This window comes from Danio aesculapii, chromosome 12 (genome assembly GCF_903798145.1).
Source record: "Danio aesculapii chromosome 12, fDanAes4.1, whole genome shotgun sequence".
Lineage (NCBI taxonomy): Eukaryota > Metazoa > Chordata > Actinopteri > Cypriniformes > Danionidae > Danio > Danio aesculapii.
The window spans coordinates 47,965,583-47,982,166 of NC_079446.1; the positions used below are offsets into that span (position 1 = coordinate 47,965,583).

Here is a 16,584-nt window from a genome sequence, read left to right on the forward strand (position 1 = left end):
TACAGCCAATGTACTTTGCATTTCCAAATAATTTTTTTTACGTTTGTTACTGAGATATTTACAATGATCAGACAATATTAATGTTTTCGGAAGTTATAGAGCTAAAGGAAAAACATAAGAGAAATGGCACTTTTTATGGTTTCACATTGGTTGAAACTTGAATCTTGTCTTCATACTACATTAAAACAATTTTCTTTATGGAGTGATGCATATCAGTGCCCCTGAACTGTAAACTGCCAACTAAAGAGCAAACAAACTTTTACTGTGTGAAATTGTTGCTAAAGAAAAGAAGCCAAAACTGAACGTCACTTTAATCATGGAATTTATTTATTTTTTTCCTCATTCACCTTTAAATCTTTATGTCCTTTTATTAATTTCATTTAACATGCAATGCTTTCACAAACCAATTCAAATCTTGACTTACAAATTTATCTTAACTAATTTCATTTATTCAAACCTAAAGATTGAAAAACAACACCGAACAACAGATCAACTATGGTAATTTAATCTCTAAACCCTACTGTTTGCATGATTTAATTGTTTTTTACTTGCACATCCTCCTAAATAGGGGAGTCACAGTGGTGCTGTGGGTAGCACGATCGCTTCACGGCAAGAAGTTCGCTGGTTTGAGCATCAGCAGGGTCAGTTGGCATTTCTGTGTGGAGTTTGCATGTTCTCCCTGTGTTCGCGAGGGTTTCCACTGTGTGATATGGTTTCCCCCACAGTCCAAACATATGTGGGTATAAGTTAATTGAATAAGCTCAATTGGCTGTAGTGTATGAGTGTGAAAGAGTGTGTATGGATGTTTCTCAGTGTTGGGTTGTGGCTGGAAGGGCATCTGCTGCGTAAAACATAAGTTGGCGGTTCATTCCGCTGTGGCGACCCCTGATTAATAAAGGGACTAAGCCGAAAAGAAAATGAATAAATGAATGAATTCATCTAAATAAATAAATAAAATTAACCTGGTGTATAAAATCTGTGTAAAATATTATCAAGTACATTGCTAACCCTCATAAAACAATATTTATGAGATAAAAAATACCACAACATGTTCCGCATCAAGTAAATGAACCAAACAAACCGTTGCACTTAATGTGGCAATGAACTAATACAGGGTGAAGAAACTCATCAGAGGAATGAACAACAGCACCAGAGAAGCACACAGACAAGAAGCCTCAGAAACCTTCACTTGGTCTGGGAGAAACTGAACATCTGTGAACAGAGAATATCATTCAGTCTAATGAAATAAAAGATTATTTACAGCTGAATCAAACAGTGTTGAGGAGCAGCTCTACATGTTGGTCAGTTATTAGTGTAACTACATTCTAAAACTGCACTCAGACATGTGAAATGCTGACCTGTGTTTCCTCCAGACCACACTAGAGGACCCATAGATAGTGACGCACTGTCATGGAGATCCAGAGCCCTGCGCTTTCTCCGATGCTGTCCAGAGTTACAGCTCTAGAAGAGAAAAGAGTCAAATCCAGCTGTGCAAATCCCTGATAAACATCACTGAACAAACACAAAACCAACAGGAGTGCACAAAATCCCCAGCAGAGGGCAGAACAAACATGTTTAACAGCCTTCATCATTAAACCTCAACACCATAATATCTCCCTGTGTGTGTTTAGTGTTGAAACATCAGTGGGAGATTCTGAAGACTTTTTAAACTCACCGTTGAGCATTGTTCACTGGACAGAAGGCAAAGGTGAACAGCACAGTGCAGGTAAAGCTTAGTGGAGTTTGCAGTGAAGATGAACATCCTGAAGGAGAAACGGCTGCTTGTGGAGACGCCGTTCTGCAGCAGCTTCACTGTGTCGTCCTCAGGATTGGGACACCTGACAAGATCAACAACCACAATCAACAAACCAAATTATTTCATGAAACACATTCAACTCAGAAGTGAAAATTTCTAGTCAATCATTTCACAAAAACTGGAAAGTTGAATGTCAAAAATACTGAAAAGAATAACAAGGATTATTATTTATTCAGAGGACACTTTACTCATCAATGATGAGGTCCCAGCGGAGACTGTAATCAGGGTCATTCACAGGTGTAGCCCAACACGTGTCCATCACCAGGGCAAACTGGTGGCTGTCGACCCCCTCAACACCAACCTCCACATGCATCTCCTGGTCCAGCTCTGCATCCACTCTACCAGTGAAGGGCTGAGTGAACTCTTCATCCACATACGGGACCATCCGCACCTGATAAACCCCTTCACCACTGGGGAGGACTTTGTGCACATTGCTGTTTAAAAAAATATATATATATATATAATGAACAACTAACGTGTGTAAAATTGTCTAATTTGGCAAACTACACCAATTACAAATAATAAAACAGTCAAACTGAAACCAGAATGAGTGTATCGTGGCACCTCTGCAGTGGGTTGATCTCCATGTTCATGGAAGTGTTTGTGTTTGAGGATAAACACAGCTGAAAGAAAGCTTCAGGATTCTCACTCTGCTGATGAGACCTTCTGTTCCCGGCGTCCCCACAATATAGTTACTGTAGATGAAGTGGCTGCCGTTGGCCTGCAGACAACACATAGACATTTTATTTGTTATTTAGCTTGAATTGTGTACTTTTTTCTCAAGGAATAACACCAGTTGTCAAGTGAAATAATGATCTGTTATATATTATTGGTGGAGAGTGTCAGTGTGTTTGGTAGCATGTTGTTCTCCACTCTTCATCACTGAAGAAACACTTTGAGAATTTTTTAGGCAAGTCTGTTTGGGCCCTTTCTATTATTTGGATACTTTTCATAACCTTTATTGACATGCCTGGAGACTAAATAGATGTCATGCTTGTTAGAAATAGGTTGTTTTTTCTGTCACTATTGTTTTGATGGTGTGGATTCTTTTGAAGTCATAGAAAATAATGTACACCTGAAGTGGTAATGTAGCCAAAATGTGAAGTGAAGTCCCAGTTTTATGACCTGTTGTACCATGTCAACAGGAGGATTTCCCTTCAGCACACCAACTGCAGGTGCTATGTCATAATCACACCCCTACTAGAGCAAGGTCCTGATTGGTTAATGTGGCATAAATGTCTGCCAAAGTTCAGATCTTTTAACTCTGCACGAATTACACGTCAAGCATGCCATGTCATTCGCTCGATTCATGTCATTTGCATGGATTCATTTGTGCGAGCCACACTCCAGGATGCCTAATTGCATCGTTGCTTTGACTTAACTTGTAAATCACTCTCACTTAATGCTTCATCTGTATCTGGTGTAAATGTACTGTACATTTAGAATATTCAGCAGCCCAGTAGTATAAATCAGAATTAACATACAGGTAGTTGATCGTACCACAAGATTTGTGCCACAGATGTGTTGATCGTTGTCGAAGTTAAACTCCACTCTGCCGTTCTGGACGGTTCCTCTGCAGCTGGGGTCATTGAGGTGTAAGTGCTCAGCTGAAAAACCAGCTTCAAAAAGCTGACAGCGAGACACAGACATGGAGCCAGAGCTGCTCTCACAGGTCTCATTGAAATCTGAGAGAAAAACATGATCATTAATGACACAAAAACACCTTTTATTTCACATTTTATTGTAGAATCACACACTAACCAAAGGAGTCTTGAGGTGCTCGCTGTTTTTGGTGGCCTTTGTTACATAAACAGCCATAAACACCATTTTTCATCCCACACCTTTCCTCTTTGGAGCAGTTGAGTTCAAAACAGGGGTTTCTGTCATCTAGACAAACATGTTATTAACATTAATAAGTTTTTCTGACCATTGTACCACAAAAATAAAACCCATCAGTGTTGGGCAAGCTACTTGAAAAATGTAGTGAGCTAAGCCATTAGCTACTCTACTTAAAATGTTGCATAGCTACACTAAAAGCTATCCTCAGGGAAATGTAGCAAGCTAAGCTAAAAGCTACATCTAAGATATTTTAGCAATTTTCATTTTTAAATCAGAGCAACTTAAATCCAAGTCAAATATGTCTTAGTGATCAATATAACTGAATGAAAGATGAGGCAGAATTGTTCAATTCACTGTTAATTAACTATGAACTATAGTAACTATTTACTGTAAATAATGTGCTGTACCAAACAGAAACAAACTTTAGTACAGTATATAACAGCAAAAACAAAAAATCCAATAAAACCATGTGTTACACATTTACAATACTATAGTAATTTATAGGGCTGCACGATTAATCGAAAAAATTATCTCGATTCGACCCTACACACGATCTTAATTCAGCTTTTCTACGATTCAGCCAATTATATTTTCAAGGTCAGGAGAAAGCAAGGCAGTCGCAAAAGTGTTCACAGCAACACTGACACCTTCAAATGGCGTTAAAAGTGTCACATACTGTATTTATAAGGTATAATTCACCCAAAAATGTCATTTCTGTCTTCATGTAATGATGTATTCACGGCCGCAAAATCACGTGTGAGCTGACGCATTGTTTGTTAACTACTGAGAATGCGCGCTCGTGCATGCCCAATGACGCCTACTTTAGTGAACAGAACCTGCATAGGCTGTGGATAACAGGTAATTAAGTTGTAAATGACGTTCAGTTTGGTGCACAGAGCGATCGTTTGAGGGCCGTGTGGGAGGTTTGATTTGCATGTATGTGTGTTTTTCTCACAGTGACCGCAGCCATGAGACGCACTCGGAAGTGAAACCCGTGCGCACATCATTTAAATGATCATATCGCAATTTACAGTTATGATTACGACAAAAATTTGATATATTTTTTCTTTCATAGCGAACACAAAGTGTTGTGCATGAAAATAAATGTTTACTGTCAGTATAACAACCCTAGTCTATATATAATGTTGAGTATAATGCAAGAAGGAATCTGATAATAACAAAATTCTAATTTTACCAGAGAAAACAAATGGTCTAATAATGCTGTTAATGACAGATGACAAGCACATGTCTTAAACAGAATAAATCAACTTAAGAATTATGAATAGTTTTATTCTGATGTCATCATTTTACTGTGAATTAACAAACAGGACATGTTGAAAGTCTCTTCAAGTCCACCATAATGACTGTACAAAATGTAGCATTTTAAGCAACAGTATACCTACACACAGGCCTAATGTTATTATTGTTGTTTCACCATATGTTTGAGAATTAACAATAATAATAGGCTAATCATATTAACCTTTATTGTACATCTACAGAAATGTGTGAAAATCGATTTTAAGCAAAAAAAAAATAAAAAAGTGATTCAAATTTTTGCCAGAATCGTGCAGCCCTAGTAATTTATAGTAAAAAGAAATATTTAAGAATAAGCATTGTATTGTATTGTATTTCTACAACTTCTTCATTAATAAATTACACTACATAATTAGTAACTATCATCAACTAATAGTAATTATCATAGTATCCTTTAGCGTTTCCCATAGTAAATTAAACATAACTTTCCCTCCCATCTTTCCATCAAGAAAATTTCTGGTGTTAGCCTAATTGTTTGACGACATCACCGACCAAAGCAAGAGGTGGCAGTAACGCACCAAAAAGTTTGTTGTCGACCACCGAAAAACACGAGGAAGAAATCCTCATTCTCGCCGTCATATGGATTTACTTCCATCATCTAGACATCAGCCTCACAGCTCTGTGAATGCCGGTGCCGTCACTTATTGATCCGCGATCTGCAAATGTAGCTTGTGTGTACGCTACTGCGCTACTTGACAAAAACTTCGCTACTGAAAAGCTATTTGTTTTAGCAAGTAGAGGAGCTACTGCCACGCTACTGAGAAATGTGGCAAGCTAGTAGCATTACTACTTGTAGCGACGTTACTGCCCAACATTGAATCTCACCCCTTATTTTTTATGATTTTAACTGTAATGTAATTAAGAGCACCTTTTGTAAAGTTGCTTTGGAACAAATATAATTGTGAAAAGCGCAGTACAAATACACTAATGAATAGACATGAGATTCACATTTACATTTAGTTAAAATGGTTTGTTATTTACTGTACTTTTACAACTATCTTCAACAGATTCTGATACTCAAAGCACTGTAATCTGAGCAATAATCCTGCAGATTGTGAGACAGCACATTACATTACCAGATATTGCAGTTTCTGTTGTGGTCATCTCTGGTGTGTCGGTTGTATAGCTAGTGTTAAAGCTCACATCTAGAAACACAAATAAATGTCACACAGAAAGCCATCATCTCTAACATAAACAGAAGGCAGAGTTTAATGTGTGTCCAGTACCTGCACAGTATGCTAAATTGCAGGTGGTCGGCCTCACAAACTCATAGACATAAAAACCTCCAGGACAGGCTTTGACTTGAATGGGATTGGACTGGAAATAGCAGCAGTTGTTGCTCCAGTGAGCGCAGACATTACGAGAGACCACTCCATCCTCAAGTGTTGGATGTCCTCCGCTCAGCCACAGTGGAGCATCAGTGCCGCAGCTATACTCATCAACACATGTGTCTGGCATCTGAACACTCTGACCATTAATGAAGAGACGGTACCAGCCGCTCCAGCTCACCGCACTGTCACACATTAACTGAGAGGAATATTGATTGCTGGTGGCTCTCCATGGGTCATCCAGGATGAAGTAGTTGTAGCAGGGGTCAACAGGGGGAGCTGTTGGAAGCATATTCATTGGTTATAGTAGTTTTGGTGATTGTAATTCCATGACGGAGCACTTAACAGACAACATTAAATTTCAGGCTCACTAATTAGGACATCAAAACTGATATTATATAATTTAAAATCTTATTGACTACCTACAAAGCCCTGTATGGCTTATCTCCCCAGTATTTGAGGGAGCTCCTGCTGTATTACAACCCCTCATGTCCACTTACTCAATTAATTCTGGACAATTGATGGATCACATCAAAATCGACTGTAGGCGATTAATAAGACGATCTCATATCTGGCACCTAAACTCTGGAACAGCCTTCTTAGCACAATTTGGGTGTCAGACACACTCTGTCAGTTTAAAACTAGACTAAAGACACATCTCTTTGCTTTAGCGTACTCATAAAACACAAATGCATATCTCTTGAAATCCAACTCATCTAAAGGAGCCGGGGACACTTTCCCCAAAAAAATTGAATGGTATTCACACTTATGTTAGTCTGTTTCTCCTCATCCCAAACATGATTGATGATCTAATCCGTATCCTGAGCAGACGCTGTGGTGGTTATTAAAAGCCTCCGGTGCCCAGACTGCAGCTCTGCACAAGACAATTGGCCAGAGGAGAAATGGCCGTGCAAGTTTATTTTTTCCTTCACTTTCGTCAGTTGGTGAAGTTTGTTCCTCAACACTGTCGCCACTGGCTTGCTTAGTTTGGGACTTGTGGAGCTGTGCATCAGTGAATTTGCTCTTGGTGTTTCAGCTTCCAGCAGTGACATTTGTATGACACTAAACTGAACTGAACTTCAACTGTGAAAACTGGACTGAGGCAGTTTCAACCTGCTTTGACACAATCTGCATTGTGAAAATGCTGTATAGAAATAAAGATTGAATGGAATAGAATTGAAGAGTTTTTCTTTTAAATAATATTTCTTGTATTGTACTGTCAGTAGCCCCGGTAATTTTCCGGAAAGGTCTGTATGTGTGAACAGGCCCTTTTTGAAAATACAGGTAATTTTTTTCCGGCTATTTTCCGGAAAGAGAAGTTGTAACATTACCGGTAATTTGCCAGAATGCGCTGTGTGAACACAGAAGGAAGATTGCCGGAAAGAGCGCATTTACATCTAGAACGCGCTGACGTGAGACTTCTACTTTAGCCAATCAGAACACAAGTTCGCGCGGTTTGTGAGAATAAAAGCCTGTGAATGTTTTCCTAGACACATTTAGCTGCTAGATGTTAGTCAAATTACATTTCTATGTTCCTTTTTAATGCCAACTGTGTAAATAATTATCGATAAAATGCTTATAATAAGCCGTTGTTTGTTTACCTTCAAGCTCTGATGCGTTGCCACGTAAAGCAGCTGGTAAGCACCAGCACACACGCATATTATGAACATCTCGACATGAGAAAGTTTTTCTTTATGCTTTCATCAAAGTTGTTCACTATACTGATCCATCCACAGAGTTTGTAATGTAGTCAAATGTTTACAAATACAAGCCCTGCCGTTTAGAGGTCATCTCTGGTTAATGATGTCAGAATTTACCGGTATTTTGGAATGGATGTGTGAATAGACTTTTCCGGAAAAATCTCTTAATGTCCTCGCCTGTGTGAACAGCGCTTTTTTTGAATGTACCGGTAAAGACGTTCCGGATATTTACCCGTATCACTGTGTGAAAGGGGCTAGTATATAAGCTACAGTGGGCGCAGAAAGTATTCAGACCCCCTTAAAATATTCACTCTATTATATTGCAGCCATTTGCTAAAATCATTTCCCCTCAATGTCCATACAGTACCCCATATTGACAGAAAAACACAGAATTGTTGACATGTTTGCAGATTTATTAAAAAAGAAAAACTGAACTATCAGATGGTCCTGATTATTTAGACCCTTTGCTCAGTATTTGGCAGAAGCCCCTATTTTGATCTAATATATGAGAAAGATGTAACAAGTGTCTCACAGCTCTATTTGGGGATCCTCTGCCATTCCTCCTTGCAGATTCTCTCCAGTTCTGTCAGGATGGGAGGTAAAAGTTAGTGGACAGCCATTTTTAGGTCTCTCCGGAGATGCTCTATTGGGTTTAAGTCAGGGCTCTAGCTGAGCCATTCAAGAAAAGTCACAAGAGTTGTTGTGAAGCTATTCCTTTGTTATTTTAGTTGTGTGCTTAGGGTCATTGTCTTGTTGGAAGGTAAACCTTCGGCCCAGTCTGAGGTCCTGAGCACTCCGTAGAACGTTTTCGTCCAGGATATCCCTGTACTTGCCGCATTCATCTTTTCTTGATTGAAACCAGTCGTCTTGTCCCTGCAGCTGAAAAACACTTGCACCTTATGATGCTCCCCCCACCATGCTTCACTGTTGGGGCTGTATTGGACAGGTGATGAGCAGTGCCTGGTTTTCTCCACACTTACTGCTTAGTTTTAACGCCAAAACGTCTATCTTGGTCTCATCAGACCAGAGAATATTATTTCTCACCATCTTGGAACCCTTAAGGTGTTTTTTAGCAAACTCCATACAGGCTTTCATATGTCCAGTCACTCTGCCATAAAGCCCCAACTGGTAGAGGGTTGAAGTGATGGTTGATTTATCTACAACATTCTACTACTTTCTCCCGTCTCCCGACTGCATCTCTGGAGCTCAGCCACAGTGATCGTTGGGTTACTCTTTACCTCTCTCACCAAGTCTTTTCTCCCCTGATAGCTCAGTTTGGCTGGATGGCCAGCTCTAGGAAGGGTTCAGATCATCCCAAACATCTTCCATTTAAGGATTATAGAGGCTTAGAAACCTTAAATGCAGCAGAAATGTTTTCGTAACCTTGGACAGATCTGTGCCTTGCCACAATTGTCTCTGAGCTCTTCAGGCAGTTCCTTTGACCTCATGATTCTCATCTGCTCTGACATGCATTGTGAGCTGTAAGGTCTTATATAGACAGGTGTGTGGCTTTCCTAATCAAGTCCAATCAGTGTAATCAAACACGGCTGGACTCAAATGAAGGTGTAGGACCATTTCAAGGATGATCAGCAAAGGGTTTGCTTAAGAGCATGTGATATTTTTCTTCTGCAATATGTCAACAACTCTGTGTTTTTCTGTCAATATGGGGTGCTGTGTGTACATTCATGGAAAAAAAATGAACTGAAATGATTTTACTAAATGGCTGCAATATAGCAGCGGGTTCTATTTGGAGAAACTAAATGTGATGTATTGTTATACACCATTATATTATAAGAAAGAAAGAAATATTTACCAGAGGTTGGTGGAGTAATGAAGTCTATGGATGTGATTGGCTGGGTTGTTGTCACTTCTGTGCTGGACTGGTTTGTAGCTTTTGGTACTAAGAACATTTTTACGTCATTATAAAATGTTTTCAAACAAAATCCAGAAAACGTACAAGACTGAAGTGCACATGAAGAAATGCTCACCAACACAGTAAGCTGCGCAAAATATTGGCTCTTTAAACTCATACACATAATAATCTCCAGGACAGGCTTTGACTCTAATAGGGTAGGATGTGTAAGAACAGCAGCCTCTCCATCCAGGAGCACAAACATGACGGAGGACAACTCCATCTTCCAGCTGAGGGTGGGATTCGTTGAGCCACAGTGGGTAATAAGTGCCACACATGCCTTCATTCACACATGATTCTGGCATTTGGGTACTCTGATCATTGTAAAACAGCCTGTACCAGCCATTCCACTGAGTGTAATCACATCTATAGTTACTATAATTACTAAAGTAAGCATTATCAATGGATCTCCAAGGTTCATCCAGGCTGGTATAGTTGTTGCAGGGGTCGACAAGTGGGGTGGTGAAAGATACTATTGTAGAAGAAAAAGAAAACAAGCAGAAAATACTGAAGATAACATTTTTAAATAAAACATAAGTTCATAAGGTCTGTATTGGTAGGTGTCAAATGAATGCTTATACAACAAAACTGACAAAGCATGTCAGACACTGGATGAAGATGAATATACCTGCACAATAGCTTGGACCTGGGATTGAAAGAGGAGGCCTGGTAAACTTGTAGACATAATAATCTCCAGGACAAGCTTTGACTTGGATTGGGTCAGATATGTAGCGACTGCTCAGGTCATTACGAGAGCCGTAAATTTCACGAGTAACAACTCCATCTTCTAGTCGAGGATGAGATCCATGAAGCCACAGAGCAGTAAATCCTCCACATGTCATAAACGAGGCACACCATTCAGGCATCTGAGCACTCAATCCATTAATGAAGAGTCTGTACCAGCCATCCCATTCATGATCATTATCAAATCCATTTACATCATTATACATGGACAAGTAACTGCTTGTGCTTCTCCAGTAGTCGTTGAGTATGTTGTAGTTATTGCACGGGTCATAATCTGTGTTAGCGAGAGATTATCAGATCAAAACTGGCACCTTTATTTATATAATTATGTGTGTCTGTGTGTGTATACACTGCTTACTGGAGGTGATAGTGGATCCAGTTATTATATCTGGACTTGCAGTGGAAACCACCTGTGAGATGGTGCTGACATCTGATTTAATAACAAATAAACAAATAAACGTTACTGGTAATGTATAATCATTACTGAAATCGATCTAAATGCTTGAAAGACTTGTGAAAGAAAGAACAGTACCTATGCAGTATCCTGAACACCCGATTTGTGGACTCACAAGTTCATAAACATAATAATTTCCTGGACACGCTTTCACTCTGATGGGGACTGCCTTGTATTCACAGCAGCTGCTCCAGTAAGAACTAGCACAGACCTCTTTGATCACCACTCCATCCTCTATCTGAGGGTGAGGACCATCGAGTACCAGATTTATGTATGTGTTACAGCTGAATCCATTATTACAGGTCTCGGGTATCCTGATGTCCATTCCATTGTAAAAAAGCCTGTACCAGCCCCTCCAGGAGGAAAAATAGTCACAAATGTAATCTCCACTTTCATTATTGGCTCTCCAGGGGCGATCCAGAGACTCATAGTTGTAGCAGGGGTCACTGCTGATGCTTTGGAAAACAACTGGCATGGAGTTTTAAAAAAGTAATGATTAAATACTGTACACACATGGAAGATATAGTAGAATATTGCAATCTAAAACAAAGTAATGTATATTTTTTATGATTTGGAGTAGTTAAATATTTAGTGGTGGCAAAAACGGGCAAGTATGAGTTTGCACATTCACATTACAGCATAGCAAAACAAGAGGTCTCATCTCTCAATAAACTAAATTACTGTAAGTGCTCTCCATGATCAAGCATTTTAAGGTAAAGAATTAATTTTAAACCCAAAAGCACTGTGTGATAATAATTCAGCATGGTCATATACAGACAGTGTGCATAAACTGTTAATAGGTTTACAGTTGTGAGCGTTAAGTAAGCTATATACAGTTGAAACCAGAAGTTTACAGTCACTGTATAAAAAGGCACATAACCATTTTAAAAAAAGTCAGATGTTAATATGAATAAACTCTTCTCTTTTAGGTAAATTAGGATTATCAAATGTTTCTGTTCTGTTTAATAGCAGAATAATGAGAGAGATAGTTTTTGAGAAATTGTTATAACTTTTCTTGAAAGTCAAGTTTACATACAATAAGATTATTAAGCCTCTGAAAAAGCTCAGATGATGGTGTCAAGGTTTTGAAAGTTTCTGATTGGCTAATTGACAACATTTGAGTTAAATGGAGACACAACTGTAGAATAGTATTTAAGGAAAACCTCAAACACACTGCTTCCTTGTGTGACAACATGGGAAAATCAACAAGCCAGAATCAACAAAAAAGCCAGATTACAATTTGCTAAATTACACTGGGAAAAAGATTAATGTTTGGAGAGATGTCCTGTGGTCTGATGGAACTAAGATTGAACTGTTTGGCCATAATGACCAGTGTTACATTTGGAGGACAAAGGGGGACGCTTACAAGCCTAGGAACACCATCCCCACTGTGAAGTATGGGGGCGGCAGCATCATGTTGTGGGGCTGTTTTGCTGCAGGAGGGACTGGTCCACTTCACAGCATAGATGGCATCATGAAGAAAGAACATTATGTAGAAATACTGAAGTAACTTCTCAATATATCAGCCAGGAAATGAAAACTTGGCCACAAATGGTTCTTCCAAACAGACCATGAGCCTAAGCATACTGCCAAATTAGTTAAAATGTGCTTTAAGGATGACAGAGTGAATGTTTTGGAGTGGCCATCACAAAGCTCTGACCTCAATCCTAAAGAGAATTTGTGGGCAGAATTGAAAAGCTTGTGCGAGCAAGACAGCCAACAAATCTGACTCAGGTACACCAATTCTGTCAGGAGGAATGGGCCAAAATTCTTTCAAACTATTGTGAGAAGCTTGTGGAAGGATACCCAAAACACTTGACCAAAGTTATACAGTTTAAAAGCAAAGCTAAGGAAATGTGTGTAAACTTTTTACTGTCTGGAAATTAATAAAAAAATCTCAAAAAAATTTCTCTCATTATTCTGGCATTTAGCAAATGTAAATCATTTGTGTAATCCTAACAGACCTAAAATAGTAAACGTTTAGTATGATTTACCATCAGACATTTTTAAAAAATGGTTATGTTCCTTTTAGAGTGTATGTAGAGTTCTGGTTTCAACTGTAGGTCTGTGGGGACCTCTGCTGAATTATTTATGGATTACAGACAACTGGTTGATTATTAATTTAATCAGCTTAATAATAAAAAAAAATCATCATAAAATCATCAGAAAAAGTTGAGAATCGCACCTGCACAGTATGAAGGTGAGGGGATCGACAGATCTGGCTTGACGAGTTCATAGACGTAATAATCTCCTGGACAGGCTTTGACTTGGATGGACGTAGATCTGTATTTTCCACAATGATTGGACCAAAAATCCCCTCCCAAAACATCACGGGTCACCACCCCATCCTCAAGTGTTGGATGAGAACCGTTGAGATACAGTCCGGTGTGACCACCACAGCCCATATTACTCATACACCACTCAGACATCTGGGCACTTTGTCCACTGAGATACAGCCGAGACCAGCCGCTCCATTCAACCATGGTGTCATTGTGGTAATAGTAGTACCTTTGTCTTATATCTCGCCAATAATCATCCAGAGTGTTATATTGATAACATGGATCAAAGCTGGAAGCAGTATATACTGAGACAATCGAGAGAAAAAAGTGAATGTTATACAGTGTTTTACTCAACACCTCTGTATGATAGAGTGTGATGTGTCCTGCAGTAATTTACATTTATTCATTCAGTCATTTAGGCGATATAAACACAACAAGTGCTGATTATACAGAGGAAGTGTTTGTGTTTAGAGAATTAAGTGCTAGAGTAAGAGTGTTGTTTGACTTTTGAGAGAGAGAGAGAGACAGAGAGAGAAAAAGTGTTTCTACGGGTGGTTTGTCAAACCCACTCACCTGTGTGAAGCACACTTCATAAATGCTCAGTGTTTGTGTCGGTTAATGTGTCAGTGAGATGAATGACTGTGTTTTCTACAGGTGGTTTGTTAAGCCCACCCACCTGTGTGAGGCACATTCAGAATTCATAGTAGCTGTGTCTCATTTCAGAGGCGCTGTGTCATCGCGGCACGACGAAGACTGTCTCATTTTAAAAAAATACGAAGGCTCGTTTAAATGCAGCCTCCAAATGCGTCCTTCGTTTCCCAGGTAATGAAGGACACAACCGGTAGATACTTCGCAGCCTCGAACGTCTGTTTTTAAAAGAAAACTCCAAACTCCAAACTCCAACGATGTTTTTAAAAGAAAACTCCAATTCAAATGTATGATTTAGTTTATTTTACATTAAATTTATTTTAAAACAAGAAGAGTATGACATGTCTTACTAAAGAGTGATTTTATAGACATTTTACATGTTTGTGTGTACATGTATGGATTAAAGGAAATATATTTCCAGCTTTTATAAATCTTGTTTTGCCTTCAGATTGCTTAAAATTAGTTTTAAAATCACTTAAAAAAAAAGAAGTCATTACAAATTTTATCAGTCTCATTTCAAAATGCTCGGTTCAACGTGTATGGACTTCGAAGGAGTTCTGAAATGCTTATTAAATGAGACACAGCTAGTATTTTGGGATGGTGTGTGGTGAGGTGGTGGACGGAAGAGGGGATTATATGGATAATAAATTACAAATACTCAAATACTGTAATTGAGTCTATCACGTAAAGAACCATTTTATAGTTCAAAGAACCGTCTTGGGCTACAAAATGTTTCGTGGATGTTAAAGGTTCTTCAAAGAACCATCTACACCATAGGTCTCAAACTCGAACCCTGGAGTGTCGCAGCTCTGAAGTTTTGCTCCAACCCTGATCAAACACAGCTGATCTAACTGATCAAGGTGTTTAAGAATCTTTTGAAAACCTTGATTAGTTGCATCAGCTGTGTTTGAGCAGGTTTGGAGCAAAACTGCAGAGCTGCGGCACTCCAGGAATCCAGTTTGAGACCTATGCTCTACACCAACAAAGAAAATTTTAAGAATCTTTATTTTTAAGAGTGTAGTTTTCTCAGGAATTCCCATGATTCAATCAAATCACGCGTAGACAAATTGCATCAGACAGACTGACCAACCTCAAGACACGGATGCTTTATAAATCCAGCAAACACGTGCAGTGTAAAGTTTAACAGTGTTTTTAGGTCACACAGATTTCACTTCACATGTAAACACATCAGCCTGTTTTCTGGCCACTTATTGTTGAAAAGTCAGCGGTTTAGTATGAGTAAAGGGTGCATAAACAATGACAGGATTTTCAGATTTGGGTAAACTATCCAATGTAAATATTTATAAAATGGGAATAATCGCCTTTAAAACAGTGTTTAATGTTCATTTCAAAGTATTGTTGCATACACTGTATGTTACTGTAAATTACAATGTCATGCCAGTATACTATCATTATTTCTGGTCTGTTTTGTTTGTGAAGCAAGTGTTACTGCTGTCAATCATAGCTCACGTCGTATATGACTCCGCCCACTTCACAGGTTGTGAAATTAACTCAATGTTCACATGCATTTATACTTCTGCATTCTTCAGGTTCAGAACATGTCTTGCATACAATATTTTCACTTCAACCTTATCTCTTTAAAGTCTTCAGTTAAAAAGTGCAGTAATTACTAAAAGTAAGTACCACTCCTCAGGGCCAGACTGGCCATAGGGAGCAGCGGTGGCCTGATGGTCAATCTGGCCTGCCATCGTGAATCTAACCTGCCCTCCCCTTTTCACTCACTGATCACTGCATTCTTCAATATAAAGGGACAGTTCAAATAAACGTGAAAATTAATTTAGCTTTATATATAAAAGCATTAGTATATCAAGAGCTGTTTACTGTGTGCTCACTTTCGAGGAATTCCAAAACCTTTGTGTGTGTTTATTTCCCTGTTATACATTTAAAAAATGTCTAAACCAGTTTATCATGTGAAGTACTCCTTTAGCTCTTTAATTTCTACCTTTTTATATAAAATAAAGGATAGGAAGAGAAGGAAAAGTGGAAAAGTTATTGTACCTGTTGTTTGTCCACTGGATTTTTCATCTGTTAATTAAACAACATAAGTAACAACATTAATTAAAAGTATAAAGAAATGTCAATTTAGATTAAAAAGGCCTCACCATGAATCAGGAGCAGCGACACACACATTAAGATGAGAAACCTCATAGTGATGAATGACACCTGCACACACACAAGACATACATTCAGATCAAATACTGGTTTACATTGATTTTGTTAGATTTGTGTTTATTATTTGGAGCAATACAACAATTTGAATTAATGTTGACAAATGAATGTTTTGCTAAATAAGTTTGACCGGTTAAAAGCAGAAGAGTCTCTGAAAAATGAGAATAAGAGAAATATCTTTACCTGAGGTCAGATGCTGCAGCAGAGCACAACTCAGGCAGATTCAACACAGATGATCGTCAAACTGCAGATCTAATAGTCATGTTCGTGCATTTATTAATACCTGTAGGAGGATCTTTCCTGGAATAAGTGCAATTTTCAAAACAACCTTAAACCAGTTTTTCATTTTTCACCTGTGAT

At 38.6% G+C, this 16,584-nt stretch overlaps 1 protein-coding gene across 1 annotated transcript; it reads right to left on the reverse strand.

The window, feature by feature from the left end:
- Positions 1–332: 332 nt before the first annotated feature.
- On the reverse strand, positions 333–16,490 carry LOC130238174 (uncharacterized). Its single transcript, XM_056469083.1, is given in 19 exon segments — positions 333–1,212; positions 1,359–1,461; positions 1,676–1,838; positions 2,005–2,250; positions 2,381–2,414; positions 2,417–2,537; positions 3,317–3,501; positions 3,578–3,703; positions 6,046–6,114; positions 6,196–6,576; positions 9,811–9,897; positions 9,986–10,381; positions 10,538–10,927; positions 11,012–11,083; positions 11,186–11,575; positions 13,293–13,691; positions 16,054–16,080; positions 16,158–16,218; positions 16,408–16,490. Coding segments are annotated over 18 exon segments (3,342 nt in total). The 5' UTR covers positions 16,204–16,218; positions 16,408–16,490; the 3' UTR covers positions 333–1,105.
- Between the last annotated feature and the right edge of the window lie 94 nt (positions 16,491–16,584).